The sequence below is a fragment of the Musa acuminata genome, chromosome BXJ2-6 (assembly GCF_036884655.1).
Source record: "Musa acuminata AAA Group cultivar baxijiao chromosome BXJ2-6, Cavendish_Baxijiao_AAA, whole genome shotgun sequence".
In the NCBI taxonomy this organism is placed as follows: domain Eukaryota; kingdom Viridiplantae; phylum Streptophyta; class Magnoliopsida; order Zingiberales; family Musaceae; genus Musa; species Musa acuminata.
The window spans coordinates 17,773,751-17,793,561 of NC_088343.1; the positions used below are offsets into that span (position 1 = coordinate 17,773,751).

Here is a 19,811-nt window from a genome sequence, read left to right on the forward strand (position 1 = left end):
GCTCCACTTTCCGACTCAATACATCGGCCACGACATTTGCCTTTCTGGGCTTGTACTCCATTGCCATATCAAACTCAGCTAGGACGTCTTGCCATCATGCTTGTTTTAGGGAGAGTTTCTTCTGAGTTTGGAAATAGATCAAAGTGATGTTGTTTGTCCTTAGTACAAATCGCAATCCAAGAAGGTAGTGTTGCCAAACTCGTAGACAGTGGATCACCGCTGTCATCTCCTTCTTGTGCACCGGATACCACTGCTCGGTCTCATTGAGTTTGCAGCTCTCGTAGGCCACTGGATGACCCTTCTGCATGAGTACTCCTCTAATAGCAAAGTCTGAAGTATCTGTATGGACTTCGAAGGGCTTCCCATAGTCCGACAATTTGAGCACTAGTTCTTTCAACAAAGCAGCCTTCAGATCTTGGAATATAATTTCATATTTATCATACCACCTCCAAGGCTGCTCCTTCTTCAACAACTCCGTCAGTAGAGTTGCACACTTCGAATACCCCGCTATGAAGCGTTGATAATAGTTGACGAAATCAAGGAAGGATCTCAACTCTAGCACCTTCTTTGGGGTTCGCCATTCCACAACCGCTTGCACCTTCGATTTTTCCATCCGAATGGAGCCATCACCGATTCGATACCCCAAGAATAATATTTTCGTTTGAGCAAACTAGCATTTCTCCCTTTTCACGAACAAAGTGTTCTTCCTGAGAACCTTAAAAATTGTTTGAAGGTGCTTGACATGCTCCTCGAGCGTTTGATTGTGGACGATGATATCATCCAAGTAGACGACCATGAACTTATCCAAATACTCTTTGAATAGCTGGTTCATGAGAGTGCAGAATGTGGTCGGAGAGTTGGTTAAGCCAAAAGGCATCACCAAGAACTCAAACGCTCCATACCTGGTTACACAGGGAGTCTTTGCTTCGTCGTCTTCAACAATGTGCACCTGCCAATACCCTGACCGAAGGTCGAGTTTTGAGAAATACTTGGCTTTGCCCAATTGGTCGAACAAGTCCATGATGAGTGGGATGGGATACTTGTTCTTCACCGTTACTTTGTTGAGGGCTCGGTAATTAACACATAGTCCGAGGCTCCCATCTTGTTTCTTCTGGAAGAGCACTAGAGCTCCAAATGGTGCTTTAGAATTGTGGATGCCACTTAGTAGTTCACCTAATTGCTTTCTGAGCTTTGCCAACTTTGGAGGGGGCATGCGGTAGGGTGGTCTCGCTGGAGGCTTCACTCTTGCCTCTAGCTTGATGTGGTGATCCACTCCTCTGCGTAGCAGTAGAGTCTTTGGCAACTCAGGCGGCATAACATCCGTGAACTCCTTCAGGACGTTCGCCACCATAGCAGGTTCATGAATGGCCTTCTCGTCGAGTGGTTCTAGCTTCATAGCAGCCACGAATGTTAGTTCATCTTTTCGTACCCCTTTCTTCAGTTGTAATGCCGATATATGTTGGGGTTCCTTGGTTCCTTTCCGAGAGACGGGAACCACACAGGGGTCGTCACCTCCCATCATACATAGGGAGTTTAAGAATGACATTGGCACCAACTTTGCCGCATGCATGAATTCCATTCCAAGAATCACTTGGAAGTCGTCCAGTGGCACTGCCATCATGTTTGTGCTCCCGCTCCATGTTCCGATCTTGATAGGAATTCCCTTTGCCAACTCGAAGATTCGCTTGGCCTCCGAGTTCACCGCCTTCATTCGACTTGGGTTCTTCTCCAAGATTAGCCCAAGTCGTTTTGCTTCTTGATCAGTTATAAAGTTATGGGTAGTGCCCATGTCCACCATTGCACGGGTCGTTTGGCCATTGAACTTTATGTCTACATACATCAGCTTGCTACTTCCTATTTTTTGTAGCCAGGTCTTCGTGTTCTCCCTTAGTTGACCCCATATAGTGTTCAATAAATGCATTACTCCCATCTGGGGTCCTTGCAACTCTTCATCGTCACTGTTGGATTCTGAACTACTCTAACTAAGAGCGACAGCCTTGCCCTTGTCCGATCGGGGGGGATGGATGGAAGCTGTTAAAGCATTGAGTGTCTATTTTTGTGGGCACTCCCTTACCATGTGCGGCCCTCCGCAAAGAAGCATCCGCTAGGTTTCGAGGCCTTGCCTTTCAGGCTTGGCCCTTTATAGGAACTCTTCTTCCTTTGTTCGCCCCCGAGCTCCTTCCTTCAAGAATATTTTGGAGGGTGATTGCCTAAAGATTGTTTTCTTTTTCCCGGGTTTTCAGAGAAAACAAAGTCGGTGAGCCTTTCTGTGGTAGCAATTGCCACGATCACATCAGTGACATTCTTTCGATGTAGTTCTTATTGAGCCCATGGCTTCAATCCATCGAGAAAGCTGAACAACTTATCCTTCTTGGACATGTCTTATATATCCAGTATTAGTGTAGAAAATTGCTTCACATAGTCTCGAATGGAAGTATTTTGGCAGAGTTTTCTTAACTTCCTTCTTGCGACAAACTCTATGTTCTCTAGTAGGAACCGAGTTCTCAACTCCCGCTTCAAGTCCCCCCATGTGTCAACTCGACACCAACCTTCTTGGATCTCCTCCCAACGGGTTTGCCATCAAAGTTTTACATCTCCGTTCAAATACATGGTTGATATAGAAACTTTGGTTTCTTCAGAAGCAGGCCTCGTAGCTCAAAAGTATTGTTCTATGTCAAACAAGAAATTCTCGAGCTCTTTGGCATCTCTGGCTCCTCCATAACCATGAGGCTCGGGTGCCCTTAAGTTTTGTGGCGGCGTAATGCAGGGTGTTGCTTCCTCCCGCATTTAGGGCTCTTGTGAGCATGGTCACCCTTGAAGTGAGTTCCGCTATAACTTCCTGCAGGTGTTGCACAGAGTCTTTGGTGTCATTTGATAATTGGTCGACTAGGGCCTTAACCTTGTCAATCCTGGACTCCACTTCTTCTTGTGAGCTCTCTACCCTAACAAGCCTTCGTTTGCCATGGTAGGATTTCTCCAAGCTCGCTTCAAGAACATCCAAACGGGTTTTCGTCGTTATGAGTCTCTCCTTATGACTCTTTTTACCCGTTGGCACTCCAGATTGCACTTCCTCCACTCGCGGAGAGTAGCTAACTTCTCGCTCATCATATTCGCTATCGCGCTCCTCTTGAGTGGCTCCAGCAGCATGAGAGCGAGTGTGCACTTGTAGCCCACCTACGATTGCTTGGGGTAAGGGTCCGGCTTGCCCCGTCTTGCTTGATTCGCTACGATGCTTTGCCATGGCGAAGTTGCAAAATTCCTTCGCTGCTCGCTCGAAGTGCTTGCCCGCTCTGATACCACAATGTCACAGACTTAGCTGGAATTGCCTAAGTCGTAAGGCACCATTGCAGTAAAGACACGAACTTAGCTTACGTTGCCTAAGTCGCGCTTCACCCTTGCGATTTGCATCCGCAAAAATTGGCCTACTTGCAATCTCTCGCAGGTCCCAAAGGACCTGTAAAAGAGAAAGTTGATTAGTTCGAAGAACGAGCGACGGACAAGTCTTGACGTCTCGCAAAAAGGGGAAACTTTACAAGAAATTCAGCGAGCACCTTGCGTGCATAAGAGAAAAGAGGGAGAGGAGGAAAACAAGGGCTTTAGAGGGTTGAACGAATAACTGTAAGTCCACAAACAATTGCTTACTGGGTGCTAGGTGTAACAACAAGTTCCTGTCAAGGTAACGTGCGAACTTGCGAAAAGTTATTTAACACCCAACACTATACCAAAGCCCTATCCCCCATGGTGCCACCCGGGATGGTTCCAGGGTGTTGAGATGGTTGACGTTTCACGTGCAGTAGCAGGCTACAGAAAACAGCCTATGACACGCGAAAACGGAGCTGTTTTAGGGCTATTTTGCTCGGTTTGGTAAGTGGTCACACTGAGCGCTGCAACTTATTCGAACTTCCATTTTTACAAGCAAAAGGACTTTTTCTATGAGAACTTACATTTTTACAAGCAAATTGTTCTTTTGATTACAACTTGAAAGTTTTCTATGAATCAAGATTTTTTTCTTTCGCTAAAGAAGAGATTCATCCAAACAAATCTTGATTCTTTTAGTTAATTGAAATTTATTATGAATCAAGATTTTTCATTAATTGTCCTTTTACAATTCCTCTTAGTATTTACTTAAGAGGAGATTTTCTATATGAATCTTGAGAATTCTTATGCATGAATCGAGATTATTTATTATTTGTTCTTCTACAATTCTTTTGTTGTTTCCTAAAAAGAATATCTTTTTCGAAATTCATGACTTAAAATTTCTTTTGAAGATCTTTTACTATTTAATCTCCTAAGATTTTCTTCTGATTATTTAAAAGGAGATTTTTTAAAATGAATAATGTCTTTTGGTATTCACATGATCTCATCTTTCATGATATAATTTTTCTTTGTATGATTCCTTGTATTCATGAAGTATATCTATCTCATCACTAAATTTTCTTGATATCTTCCATGTGATGACTTGAATATTTACACCTTTGAGCTATTCCCCTCTTTTGGCCTATGATAAAGAGGGAGAAAGAATTGCTAGTGTGCACATCTCATGAAAAGCATATTGCTAGCTTGCACATTGTAAAGAGAAGCAAAAAGTTGTTATCTCAAGAGAAGCAAAAACTTTGCTAAACTTCACATCTCAAAAAGTAAAATAGCTAGCTTGTATATTCTAAAATGATGAAAAATTCACTAGCTTGCATGTTCTAATATGATTTGCTAGCTTGAATGATAAACTTAGATATGTTAATCTCCTAAATGCATAAATTCTTCTTATATATTTTTCGGATCATGATCTTGATTTCTCGATTTTTAGACTTGAATTTTCTTTTTGAATCAAGATCATTTCCTATCATTCCTTCTATATACAAAACAAGAGATTTGTCAAAAATCATGACTTGATCTTTCATTTTTTATGATTGAAATATTAATATAAATTTATCTTTGTTATTTATCTTTGTCATGCTTTGAAAATTATTGTAAAGGGAAAAGAATTACAAAATTATATTCTTCCCTTCTTTTTGATAATGACAAAGGAGAAGATAAATTTGTTGGCTTGCACATTTCAAAGATATGAAAACTTGCTTGCTTGCTTACATATCTAAAGAGAAGCAAAAATTATAAACTTACACATCGCAAAGAGAGGCAAAACTTATTAGTTTGCTCATCTCAAAAGAGAAGCAAGAAATGCTATCTAGCAATCTCAAGAGAAGCAAAAGTGCTAACTTGCCTATCTCAAGAAGCAAAAAATTACACTTCTTAAAAGAGAAGAACGAAAATTACTAGCTTGTATGATGATAAAACTTGAGATTATGTTTATAATACAATGATTTGAAATTATATATCAAAAGCTTCTTCTTTTTGTTGATGACAAAGGGGGAGAAGGTATAATGATGATTATGCATGGAATGATGTATTAAAATTTGAATTATGCATGATTTTATGATGATATGTTGCTTAAATTCTTAATTTATATCTAAATTTAAATTTCTATCAATATGACATATTGATAGAGGGAGTTAAGATTAATTCTGTCATCAATTGGTTGTCATCATAAAAAAAGGGGAGATTGTTGAATCTCGGATTTTGATGATGAAACCAATTGTTGTGCTTATGACCTTATCTACGCTTTGAGTGGCACATGAAGCTTCAATCAGGGAGAGACAATTAAAGTAGGAAGAATCATAATGGGTTAGAGTGGAACATGTCAAAAGATTGGACGTCGAGCCGGATGATCGGTCAACACATTGGCAGAAAGCTTCGGGCCATGGGTTCGGGCATCGGGCCAAGAAAAGCAAAAATTACGCCAAGGAAATCGGAGTTGTGGAGGTCAACTGGCCGATTAGGCAATAGGTCGTAAGAGAGGACGATGCGCCAAAGATTCGGATGAAGCGCTGATGATCCAATGACATGTAGGATAATATTTGATTTAGCTTTGTAATAATTGTCTAGATCGAAGTAGGTTTTAGGTGTAATTGGGTTGGAATTGTGCCAATTCAATTAGGGGCCAATTAGACCCAAGTTTGGGCTGTGTTGGGTTAAGTGAAAGGCCCAAATAGTGATCCAACAAGTGGAACTGTCAGTGGCATAGTCTCCGAGACTATGTCAGGCGATGGTACCACACTCAATTTCTAAGAGACTATCAGGCAGTAGTACCACCAGACTAGGAGGTGGTACCGCCCAATGGTAGGGTGTCAAGCGGTGGTACCACCCAACACAAGCGATGGTACCATCAGGACCCAGAAAACCCGAGATGAGACACATTTAGGCTCCAAGTTTGAATCCACTTAAGGCCTATAAATATCCCTCTTATCCCTAGTTAACATACACAAGCACAGAGAGCTTAAAAATGGGAAAACGCTGTAATAATCACTTAAGAGATCCCCTCCTCTAGTTCTAAGTTTAGAATTCTATTTAAGGAGGAGTGAGTGCTTGTAAAAGGTTGTCTCCTGAACTTGTGAAAATGAGAAGAGGGGTGTAAAATGGTAGTTGATCTTCGCCCATTGAAGGAAGATCAGTAGTGGAAGCCGATGGCCTTGAATGAAGAGGAATCAGGGGTGGATGTCGGTCACGACGACTAAACCATTATAAAAATCTGGTTTGCATTTCTATTTTGCTCTTTACTTTAATTGCAAACTGAATTATTACTCTCACTACCTTACGAATATGCTTTCAAGTTAACATCTTTCCGAAATGAGTTTCATCGTACTAAGATTTTTGACTTGACATGATTTTTATTCGCTGCACTAATTTACCCCCCTCTTAGTGCCGACTCGATCCTAACAACTTGCCCTTTATAACTCTCTTCATGTTAAAATACCATTTCAAACAGCTTTAGATTTTAAAGTTACATTTGAGATCATTATTTTTGGAATACTGATATGGCAACATAGGACCATAAAAATATTAAGATGAATTGATCTCTAACTTTCAAAAATTTTCATAATCCATCTCTATCTTTTTAACTCTAGCTTTATCAAAGTCATCTCCCCATACACCCGGTTTCGCCTCTCTTTCTCTCTACTCATCAAATCTATCACTACCTCAATGGGCCTTATTGGACTTGCCTCTGCCCACCTCACCCTCACATAAGAAAGAAGGGGGCATGGAGGGAATGGTGGCTTACATGCTCCATCCTTCCATTGTGAGAGCCACGAGGAGTATGATAAGAGCAAGACGTGCAAGGAAGGGGCCAACAAGCTCCACAAAAGTGGTGGTGCCACTCGCGCCCCCTTCTTCCTAGTGTGAGGGTCATGGATGATGACGCTAACTGTCTGTACAATAAGTGAGGATGACGAGGGTGAGGTGTTGAGTCTAATGAAAGCCGAGGAAGAAGATAGAGATAGTAACATGTTCAATGGGGCAAAGGAGAGGGGAGGTTATGATGGTACAAGGCGGAGATAGAGACAAATTCGACAAGGGCCAAAGATGGAGAGGGTGGTAGAGGCAAATTCGACGGGGGCTAAAGGCGGAGGGGATGATAGGTCTAGTAGGATAGAGAGGAGGGGAGGTTATGAAGACGCAGGATGGAGGTGAAGATATATTCAACAAGAGCTAAGAGTAAAATGTTCATTTATAAGAAAAGATATTTTATGAAAATTTTTTTAAGTTGGAATATGGAAATTTTTTAGAATAATAACTTTTTTTATTAATTCGCCCGTCTATGCAATCACTTTATAGTCTGCCATAGGATTTAAGGACAATTTCTCCTGTCAGCAGGACTAGTAGGGACTTACTACTGTGTAATAGCTGTGTAAGTGCTCGTCATTTTTCCTACACATTTGTTCTTTTCTCTGGGCAATACTGTTGCTGTGGAAAGACATGGAGTTATATTACACACTTAGAGATGAATCATTGATGAGTGTAGACAGCTTTGGTGTCCAACAATTAACAGGTTCAATAACAGGCTAAACAATGTTCAAGCAATTTGGCTGGTAGTCCAAGCTGTCCCAGCTCAATCGATAGCCTCCTTTCACTTCTATTGTATACCTTGACAAGGTCTTTAATTTCCCTCAAAGAAAAGGAATCACATTGTTTGTAGTAAACAAGTGGGTAATACATGCATGGCTTGTTTTGGCTCGATCGTAGGATACAATTCCAGCTAAAGAATGAGCTACAAAACAAGAGAAGCGGATAGAACCGATGAGAAAGCCCGCACGGCACGAATCCAAGCGCTCCAATCCTGTGGCAAATCCAAGGACCAGGCGGCGCCATCGACGCCACAACCGACGCCACCGTATCTCCTCTCTCTCCTTCCTCTGTCACTCTCACCAACTTCTTACGGCATCACACAACACTTGTCTTCGTTGCTGCCACAGTTGTCTATCCCAAACTGGTTAGTTCCTTGTGCCGGCCCTATGCATTGGGCGTTAGGATGCAAGCTCTCATTCAGCAAACAAACAAGCTATCGAAGAGGAACATAGCTCCTTTTTAAACAAGCAAAATGGCTTCTTTGAACTCTTTTGATTGGTAGGAATCGGGAGTCCAAATGCCTCCAAACGCTTTAGGTTAGCAGCCGGGTGTTACCGTCAAATTCCCTTCCTGCAATGATACACGGATATCCTTGATCGATATCCTTAAATCACCCTCCTTACCTGCCTGCTATTAGTCATCAGCTAAGGTGGAGTTCCCATGAGAAGAACCCCACGCTTAGTCTGAGATCAGTTCCCTTGTTGAGGTTGTCTTCGGCCGAGTTAATAAGATGATGATCAACAATAGATGTGGAAGCTTTGGGAGCTTGAAAAGTGACAACGGCTCGAGCTCAAAGCAAGGACCGTCTTCTCCTACTACCTCGGCAGAGGAGTCCAATGTGCTCACCGCCTCCATGACAGAGGAAAAAGACCAGTCCACCTTGAAAGGGCTAAAACTCGATGCTGACATTGATGTGGAGGTGCAGTCGCCTGATCGTGCGCTTCTGGAGTCGTTGTTCGCCGACCAAGTCGATTTCGGCACCGACTTCATGATCTCCTCCCCCAGGAGGGATTTGATGGCTTGCTCTCCCAGGAGGGATTTCATGGCTTGCTCTCCCAGGAGGGATTTCATGGCTTGCTCTCCCATGAGGGACTGCACGAGGATATCTTCTCCAAAGAGAGACTACATGGTTTCTTCTCCAAAGAGGGAATACATGGTGTCATCACCTAAGAGGGAGAATATGGTCTCATCACCTAAGAGGGTTGGACTCAGTCCTACCCACAGTCACCACAACAGCTTCACCTACGTGCGTGGGATGCATGGGTCGCCTGGACTCATCCAACCTTCGTATTATTCGTCGAACCTTTGCAAAGGGAAGTCACAAAGCCCACTGCACAAAGTCTGCAACAGCTCTTCTTCTCTTTATGCTTCGTGTTCTTCCTCCACAGAGTTGCTTCACGGGGAAAGCCTAGCCCTGCCAGCCGTCGATGCTTTCTTCTGGGACTACAGTAGAGAAGGGTACGAGGTGTGCACTATGGGAGCCGAGTTCTCTTCTGAAGCTTTGGCGGCGCCTCCCATGGCGTCGCTGCCGTCATTATTAGATTGCTTCGTGATGGAGTCGAGATACGGCAACTCAGCGAATGATATGATGGCAGCAGGGGTTCAGTTCAGTGGAGAGGATGATAGATACCAACAGGTCGGGGGTGGGGGAGCTGTGCAACATCAAGAACATGGATTTCTATGCGCAGTGGGCCCTAATGCCACTAGTAGTACTACCACTGCTACCAATACTACTAAAGTTGAAGCTTCGTATCATGGCTTAGTGGGTGGTTCCTCTGCTGTCGTACCTACAGAACTCGAGCAGGTGAGCGCTCCCCTCACTCCCTTGTCCGGTGTACGACTAATTAGATACATATACGTCTCACTACAGATGACTTCTCTCATGTATGCAGGAGCAAGACAGTGGACTCCAACTGGTCCACCTCCTCTTGGCTTGTGCAGAGGCCACCTCCAAGGACGACCTTGTCGCCGCCCGTCGCTACCTCCACAACCTCAATCACGTTGTCTCCCCCTTCGGTGACTCCATGCAACGCGTAGCCTCATGCTTCACTGACGCCCTCTCTGCACGCCTTTCACCCTCCACCTCCTCCTCGCGTAAGTATGCTCGCTTTCCCCCTCCCGCTCCTGACGTCCTCAAGATCTACCAGATCATATACCAGGCTTGCCCCTACATCAAGTTCGCCCACTTCACCGCCAACCAGGCCATCTTCGAGGCCTTCGAGTCCGAGGATTGCGTCCATGTCATCGACCTAGACATCCTGCAGGGCTACCAGTGGCCTGCATTCCTGCAAGCCCTCGCCGCTCGCCCCGGTGGTGCTCCCGCCCTCCGTATAACAGGCGTTGGCCATCCGGCTGATTCAGTCCGCGAGACCGGTCGCCATCTCGCCGAGCTTGCTCACTCCCTCCGTGTGCCCTTCGAGTTCCACGCTGCCACCGTTGAGCGGCTAGAAGACCTCCGTCCCAGCATGCTCCACCGCCGTGTAGGCGAAGCTCTGGCAGTCAACTCCGTCAACCGCCTGCATCGCGTTCCCGGTGCTCATCTCGGCCCACTTCTCGCCATGATACGTGACCAAGCCCCAAAAATCTTCACTCTCGTTGAGCAGGAAGCCAGTCACAATGGACCATACTTCCTGGGGAGGTTCTTAGAGGCGCTACACTACTATTCAGCAATATTCGACTCACTGGACGCGACATTTCCGTCGGACTCGGCGGCCAGGGCGAAGGTAGAGCAGTTCTTACTGGCACCGGAGATAAGGAACATTGTGGCCTGTGAGGGCAGCGAGAGGGTGGCACGTCATGAGAGGTTGGAGAGATGGAGGAGGGTGATGGAGGGGAGGGGGTTCGAAGGGGTAGCTCTGAGTGCCAACGCCGTAAACCAGAGCAAGATTTTGCTGGGTCTGTATCCTTGTGATGGATATAGGCTGACAGAGGACAAAGGCTGCTTGTTGTTGGGATGGCAGGACAGACCTATCATAGCTGCTTCTGCATGGAGGTGTTGAAGGTTTGGGTCGGAAACCTGAGTTGTTCTTTACATATGTGCATATTTGCGGTAATCATGCAGTAGAAATACAGATAAATGTAACAAAAATACAGAACTTAATTCTTATTCCATATTTTGGTTTGACATTATAATCTACCCTGCGCAAGGAATTGGTTTCACATCCAATTCCTATAAACTCTTAAACAAAGTACTTGTAAATAACATTGGACAAATGAAATATACGAAGTGCAAAGCAAACCAATGTAGTATTTAAACAAGAGGATAAATATAAAACACTTATAAGATATTCCCAAGTGTATACTTCTTATCTTGCTTCATCAACTATGGTCCTATTTATAGGATCTAGTGGTAACTACCTCACTCCACCATGTCACCAATGATTGAGTTAGATGTAGGAACTACCCTATAACTTTTAGATCATGCGTCACTTTTTAAAACATGTCTATAACTACCTAGATAACTACTATGAGTCAATTCTTAACAAACATTTCATTTACATGGATAAATGAAATATATGAAGTCCAAAGAAAATGTAAAACTTTTATTTCTGACATGGTAAAACTAGTGATTTAAATCCTCTTGAGTATCTTCTCAGCTTAGAGCTACGATCTAAGCTGGAAAACCTTGCCTCAAACTATGTGAGATATATACCTTCTTCTAACATACCCCTATAGAACCTTGCAAACTTTGCAATATCACTCTTCTTGGACTAATTACATATTATATTCTTAGGACTAATTACATATTACCCCTGTCGTTAGGTCTGTTTAGTATCCCGATCTCTATACTTTAAAAAGTAGTGTTCAGATCTCTACACTTACAAAAGTGAAATATTTAATCTAAATTCTCCTCACATCATTAACTTCATCGATAAAAAATTTCATATGCTGTCACTTGCAAAAAGGGCACCAATGAAAAGAATAAAAAAATAATTTTATTATCTTTCAAATCATTAATTTATATAAAATTTTCTTTAGCATCGAAGGTTTTCATAGAAACTTCTTGCCGCTTTCCTCCAGAGGAGATCCAGGCACCACATCCGACTATGATTGCTTTCCTCCCCTCTATTTTCTTGAGGATATATCACTGCGCCCTCTTTCCAACTTGTCCATCGCTGTCCCGTCGTCCCTACCCTAGTCGATGATGGCCTCATCGTCCACCCCAGCCTCACCCTCTCCTACCACATTGGCATCCGATGGGCCTCGATGAATCGAAGTGTGAGGAAGACGAAGAGGAGGAGGCTGCCTCTCAATCTTTTAAAGGGCAATGGCCAAGACGCTATGTTGCTCCCGTCGTTCATCAAGGTCGATGAATTCTTAGACCTCTTTAGGTACAATATTAATGAGAATCAAGGATTGGAGTGTTGCAATGGCCCCTTGCAATAGTAGCTTCTAGCACAGCCATGAGAAGGGTGAAGATGAGGCATTAAGATAAAGATCCTATTATTGAGTTGTCGAATGATGAAGACTTCGGTAAGTGTTTAAATTTTTTTTATTTTGAATCACTATATTGAGTATAAATTTATTGAATTATAATATGTGTTGCACTATATCTTAATAATGTAAATTAAGATTTTTTAAAAATATTAGAACAAAGTACAAAATTTTTTGAAGAACCTAAGAAAACTACTAAAGTGCTGATAAATAATGTAATTTAAAAAATGAATTAACTTTGTCCTGTATGTTGAATATGTCAAGAACTACTTGATTTACCATAATCACTATATACAATAAAAAGGTTATTTATAGAGCATTATTAATGAAGCTCAATGCATTTTGGTCAAGTTTATGCCAAGATATAGAGAAAACAAGGTCTAAACTAAGTCTTCTAGAATAGTGGTTCACTTAATAATTATATATATAGAATGATAGATATTGTGATAGGAATTTTATAATTTATAGCCACATCTTTCTTATAGAATGTATGAAAATTTTATTTAATATACCAACCAAGTTATATTTATTTTTGTTATGTTGATGGTTTTTCGCCTCTTATTGTAGATGATCTTCTTATTGCGATAATGGTTTCAATAAGAGTGAGAATGAAAGGATGAAATATAAAATGATTAGTAGATACAATAGTATAATGGAAAGTCGAGGAAACTGATTAATAGCTTATGATTTCTGAGGCAAATCTTACTAGAGTTATATATACATTGGATTGGCTTAGATAATCTACACTATATTATCAAAGTAGAGGATAATAGTTATAGTAAAGATACAACAGTTAGTGTCAAAGTGAATGATAAAAATAAAAATAAAGTATAATATCTATATTCTGATGTTGAAGGTGATAAGAATAACCATAATTTTTAACTTAGAATATGTTTTGCTGATATTAAAGAGTTTCATGCTACGATCAAGTAACATGCCATTTCTACAAGTAATTAACTCAGATATGTAAAGAATGATAATGATAGGATTAGGGTGGTCTGTCAAGCTGGATATAATTGCTAGTCATAGGTGTCAATAACATGAGTGATGACACGTGTGATAAGATATGCAATCTTTTTATTTATTATTTATTTAATTTTTTTATTTTATATTTCATGTTACATATATTGTAATGTCCATGGATCTACGCAATGAGAATTGAATCATGATGAGATCATAATAATAAGATTGATTCGCCTTTAAATATAAACTATAAATAATCTCGGTCATAGGTTACTCGAGAGGGTGTTGGAAAATTTAAGGGTAACATCACATGTGCAGTAGAAAAATAGAAAACAAAAATCTCAGATTTTCACAAAATTTTTTTATCGTTGTGCGAAGATTGGTGCATAAAAACCCACGAAATTAAAAACCACGTGTGAGATAGTTGTGTTACCTAGGGAGATCGTATATCCTTGAATTCTTGTAGATCCGTGGGAGAGGATAAAGGAGGTCAATTGTCCTCCTATCTAGTGGTAATCCACATGGCAGGGGCTATAAAGAGCTCCTCAAATCATTGCCCAAATCTCCATACTTATTAGTTAAGGAGGAGAAGAGGAGAGGAGAATAGGAGATGACAGCTAAGAAGGCTCAGCTTATGACCCTTTGGTTTCCTCCTATTTATGGAGGCTCCATGTCAACTTAATCCTAATGGATCCTGCGTTGTTGGGTATTGGATCTCTATCCAACTACCAAAGCCTATTAGATTAGTGAATCTCTATCCAAATCTCTTATTGGCTATTATTATATCTCATCCATAGGATCCAATAATTCGGGGGCTTATTGAATATCCAATAAATAGGGGCTCCAATGGATATCTCATATTCGAACCTCTACTCATCGTAATACCTTACATATATGTGTGACCATTTATGGCTAATATCGAGCTAGCCGTGAGTCATATATATCAGAACTCTTTCTGGCTTAATGAATCATTATCTCCATAATAATTCACTCGACTCATCGATTGCGGACACATTAGGCTACTATGCCGCAGTCCCTAGACGATATAGGGGAATTCAATCCTTTGTACCTATCTATCCTCAATTACTATGTACTTATAGTCTCTTATCTATCTAATTTCTCAAAGACTATATACTTGATATGGTGATGTTAGGCCTATACAGTTTCTACTCGAGTCTCGCTCTAATCAGATTCTCCCAAAGAACTATTTCTCTCTCAATCCGAATGACCTTGGCTAGAGATTTGTTTGAGCAAGAACACATGTGATATTCCTCTCATGGCACAAAGGGTAGATGATCCCATTGAATATTAAATTTTGATGATGAAATCAATTGATAAGTTTGTGATCTAATATGTGTTTTGAGTGATGCTGGACTAGCTTTGATCATAGAGAGATAATTTTGATTAAAGTAGGAAGAATTAATGTTGAGCTAAAGTAGAACATGTCAGAAGATTGGACGTCAAGTTGAAGGATCGGTCGATGCATCGATAGAAGGCTTCGTGTCATAAGTTCGGGCATCGAGCCAAGAAGATCAAACATTGTGCCAAGGAGATCGGACGTTGTGGGAAGACAACATGCTGGTTGGGCAATATGCCGAAGGAGAGGATGATGTGCCGAAGGGTCGGATGAAGCGCCAGATGAACCAATGACATGTCGGATAACATATGATTAATGCTTTGTAGTAATTATCTAGATCGAAGTAGTTTTAGGTCTAATTGAGTTAGTATTGGAGTAAAATAATATCAACTCAATTAGGGGCTAATTAGGCCTAAATTACGACTGAATTAGGCTTGTTGTTTGGCCCATTTAGTGTTTTGTAGCAGGGTCTGGCGATGGCACTACCCAGATATAATCTTTAAGACTATGTCAAGTGGTAGTACCGCCCAAACCCAGTCTTCAAGGCTCTGTCAGGCAGTAGTATCACCAAATTAGACAGTGGTACTGCTTAGTGTTAGAGTGTCAAGTGGTAGTATCGTCCAATACTAGCGATGGTACCGCTAGTACCCCGAAGACCCGAGATGAGACTAGTTTTGGCTCCAAGTTTAAATCCATTTGGGGCCTATAAATAAATATCCCTCTTATCCCTACTCAGCAAACACAAGAATTGAGAACAAACACAAGGGCAAAATCTGTTATAATCTTGTGAGAGTTCTCCTCCTCTAGTCTAAGTGTTGATTTCTATTTAAGAGAGGAGTGAGTGGGGTTGTAAAGGTTCTCTCCTGATCATGTCAAAAGGAGAATAGAGTTATAAGGGTAGTTGGTCCTCACTCATTGAAGAAAGACCATTATTGGATACTGGTGGCCTAGACAGAAGAGGAATCGGTAGTGGATGTAGGTCATGATGATCAAACCACTATAAACTTGGTGTGCCTCCCTTTCTCTGCTTGTTTACTTATTTTGTAATTGCTTTAGTTGCTCATTACTATTCTTACAAATGTTTTAAGTTTAAACATCTTTCTGATACGATTTCATCGAACGAAGTTTTCAAAACCAATATTTTTATTGTAAGCACTAATTCACCCCCCCTTTTAGTGCTAACTCGATCCTAACAGTTGGTATCAGAGTCAGTTTTTCTCGATTGGATTGACACATAAGAGAGATGATTTTTTCCAGCTTTCATGAGGGTCTTTCTATCACTCGTCCTCCTATGTTTAATGAGACGGACTATACATATTGGAAAACTCGGATGAGAGTTTTCTTGCTTTTTTTGAACTTTAATTTATGGAATATCATTGAACTTAGTTTTCAAACCCCCTCTAAACCTATAAATGAATGGAATGACTTTGAGAAAAAAATATTTTCTTTAAATGCAAAAGCTATGAATGCTTTGTTTTGTGCTTTGGATAGAAACGAGTTTAATTGTATTTCAACTTGTGAAATTGCACATGACATTTGACATACTCTTGAAATCACACACGAAGGCATAAGTAGGGTTAAAGATTCTAAAATTAATTTTTTGATGCATGATTTTGAATTATTTAGTATGAAACCAAATGAAACCATTAGAGAAATATACACTGGTTTTATGGATGTCATCAATGGTTTAAAAGCACTTGGTAAAAGTATTTCGAATCTTGAACTTGTGAATAAAATTTTATGTTCTCTTCCTAAAAACTGGAATTCAAAAGTAACTACCATTAAATAAGCAAATGATCTAAATAATTTTCTACTTGAAGAACTTATCGGATCTTTAATGACTTATGAAATAAGTTATATAGCAGAAGACGAATATAAGAATAATCTTCCAAAGAACAGAAAGGATATAACACTAAAAACTAAAGAATGCCTCTTGAGTGATAACTCAAGTGATGATGATGATGATGACATAGAACTTTTGATGAGAAAATTTAAAAAATTATAAAAATAAGAAATTAAGAATAAAAATGAGCTTAAAAGGAACACAATAACTTGCTATGAATGCAATCGATTGGGGCACCTCAAAAGCAAATGTTCGTAATAAAAAAAGAAGAAGACATTCAAGGCAACAAGGGATGAATCAAGTACATCCGAAGATGAGGAGCAAATCGACAAAGAAGAGGTGACAAACTATGCCTTGGTGGCTTTCCACAACGAGGTAAGTGACTTAACCAAAATCTCTTTACTTTACTATGAAATTACTTGATGCATTTCATGAGTTATTTTTAAATTAGTGTATAAAATACAAAAAAAAAGGGGGGGAATCATGCTTCATGCTTCTCTTTCTAGTGATTAAAAAAAAAATGATCATGACAATTGCATGTTTTATGATATAGGAACAAAATTCTATATTTAAATCTAATGCAATGCTTATACACCTAATAAGATTAAACCTATATATGTTTTAAGAAGCATATCACATGTCGATTCGATAAACTTGATTTGGAAAACCAAAATTTGTTTTTATTTTTCCATTGTGCATGTGATACTTCCTAAGGTTTCCCAGTAGCCACATGGGAGGTCATTTGCCAAGATGCTCTGACTTGGGAGCGGAGAGGTTAGGTACAGGAATCGGGGTCTCCTTGGCTACCTGGTCCTTTCTTGGCTATCGTGTTGCCTTCCGGTAGTGGGATCATCTCCTAGGTGCCATGGTCCTATACGACAAGTCGATGCTAAGATTTCCTAATTGAACCCCTCCAATGCTTAAGTTAGTATAAGACAAAGGGCTGATTGACCATCATGCTAGTTGATCAAAAATAAGATCAGGTTAACTAACTGATCATAATAGCAAAAATCTCTCTCTAACATCCCATCCTCTGATCTTAGTGAGACGAGCTACACTTGGTGTTGGGAAATCTTGGGGGGCTACATCACATGCGCAGTACAAGAATAGAAAATAAAATCCTAAATTTTTAAAGATATGTTCATCATCATGTGAAGATTGATTCGCAAAAATTCACGAAATGGAAAACCATGTGTGAGATAGATTGTATTACCTAGGGAGATCATATATCCTTGAATCCATGTAGATCTCTAGGAGAGGGTGAAGGAAGTCAAGTGCCCTCCTCTCTAGTGGTGATCCACACAGTAAGGCAGCAATGACACTTCTCAAAACTCCAGGCCTACTCTAAGGTGGAGAGGGAGAGGAGAATATGAGAAGGCAACCAAAAAGGCTCTTGCCTATGAACCACTAGTTCCCTCCTATTTATAGAGGTCCCCTATTAACTTAACCCTAATGGATCCTACCCTAGTGGGTATTGGATCTCCATCCAACTACCCAAGCCTCTTAGATTTGTGGATCTATATATAATAATCTCTCATGAGCTCTTATTTGATCTCATTCATAGGATCTAATAATTCAAGGGCTTATTATATATCCAATAAGATAGGGGCTCCGACGGATATCTCATATCCGAACCTCTACTCATCGTAATGCCTACTATATGTGTGTGACCCTCTAAGCCAAATATTGAGTTGGCCGTGAGTCATACCTGTCAGAACTCCTTCTAGCTCAGTGAATTATTATCTCCATGATAACTCACTCGACTACGGACGTACTAGGCCACTACGTTGCAGTCCCTAGACGATACAGGGGAATCTAATACATTGGACTTGTCTGTCCTTAGTTATCATGTACCTATAGTCTCTCATTTATATAATATCCTAGAGACCGTATACCGGGCATGGTGTTGTCAGACCCATAAGGTTTATACTCAAGTCTCGCTCTAATCAAATTCTCCTAGAGAAATCTTTCTCTCTTAATCCGAATGACCCTAGCTAGGGATTTGTCTGAGCAAGAATCCATGGGACATTCCTCTTATGACACCGAGAGTGGATGATCCTCTATCATCACTCAATAGCTCTCGTAAGGTTGACTACCACTTCCGACGACCGATTGTGTTAGATTTGGGACATCTAAACTTATAAGTTTGATATCAAAGAGTGAAGTACTCATACAGGACATCCTTGGTATCTCAAGTCTAAGGACCAGATACACCACTAGGACTACGGAATCGTTATTTGACAATAAGGCATCATCAACCATTCAACATTCCGTAAGCAGATCAATTAGTGAACTCATTCCCCAATGAGTACCTGTATTTTATCCCTAGTGTCCCTATACGAGCATCTATGAGACCAGCTGCATCCATCATATGGATGGATATATAACATACTAGTCTGTTCGGTTATCTCGATATCCCTCTCGAGTAACCTATGACCAAGATTATTTAGGATATGTGTTTAAAGGCGAATCAGTCTCATTATTATGATCTCATCATGATCCGATTCCCATTGTATAGATCCAAGGACATCACAATATATATATATATATATATATATATATATATATATATATATATATATATATATATATATATATATATATATATATATATATATATATATATATATACGTGATAAGCAATATAAAGTGATAAATGCCAAAATATAATAAGCAAAAGGATTATGTGTCAAGTCACACGTGCCATCACTCATGTGATTGGCTTGTAGGGCATTTATGACTAGCAATCTTCCACTTGACCTAAAGCTAATCATCTATGTGTTTGATCCCCATTAGACCCCTGTGATGCTCAAAGATAATCTGAGACAATGGCTTTGTCAGTGGATCTGCAATATTATATTCGGATGGAGCTCTTTCCACTACTACATCTCCTTGGGTCACGATCTCTTTGATCAGGTGAAACCTTCTTAGAATATGCTTAGGTTTTTTATGAGACTTGAGTTCCTTCGTTTGAGCATCGCTCCGTTATTGTCGTAATATAAGGGAATTGACTCCTCGCTGCTTGGCACGACTCCCAGATCTGTGATGAACTTCTTCATCCAGACTCCCTCTTTTGCTGCCTCTATTGCAGTAATGTATTTCGTCTCTATGGTCGAGTCAACAATAGTGTCTTGCTTGGAACTCGTCCAGCACACTGCTCCTCCATTCAAGGTGCATATATACCCCGAATTCAACTTGCTATCATCAATATCGGATTGAAAACTTGAGTCCGTGTAGCCTTCAACCTTGAGGCTA

General features: G+C 40.6%; 1 protein-coding gene across 1 annotated transcript; it reads left to right on the forward strand.

The window, feature by feature from the left end:
- The first annotated feature begins 8,638 nt into the window (after positions 1 to 8,638).
- LOC135613786 (GRAS family protein RAM1-like) lies at positions 8,639 to 10,997 on the forward strand. The gene is made up of 2 exons (XM_065110825.1): positions 8,639 to 9,763; positions 9,852 to 10,997. Exons 1-2 carry the CDS (start codon positions 8,690 to 8,692, stop codon positions 10,956 to 10,958), a joined length of 2,181 nt encoding a protein of 726 aa, XP_064966897.1. The 5' UTR covers positions 8,639 to 8,689; the 3' UTR covers positions 10,959 to 10,997.
- Positions 10,998 to 19,811: the final 8,814 nt, after the last annotated feature.

Coding starts and splice junctions, on each gene's coding strand:
- LOC135613786 (XM_065110825.1), top strand. CDS start 8,690: ATGATGATCAACAATAGATGTGGAAGCTTTGGGAGCTTGAAAAGTGAC. Junction 9,764..9,851: donor TACCTACAGAACTCGAGCAG/GTGAGCGCTCCC, acceptor TCATGTATGCAG/GAGCAAGACAGTGGACTCCA.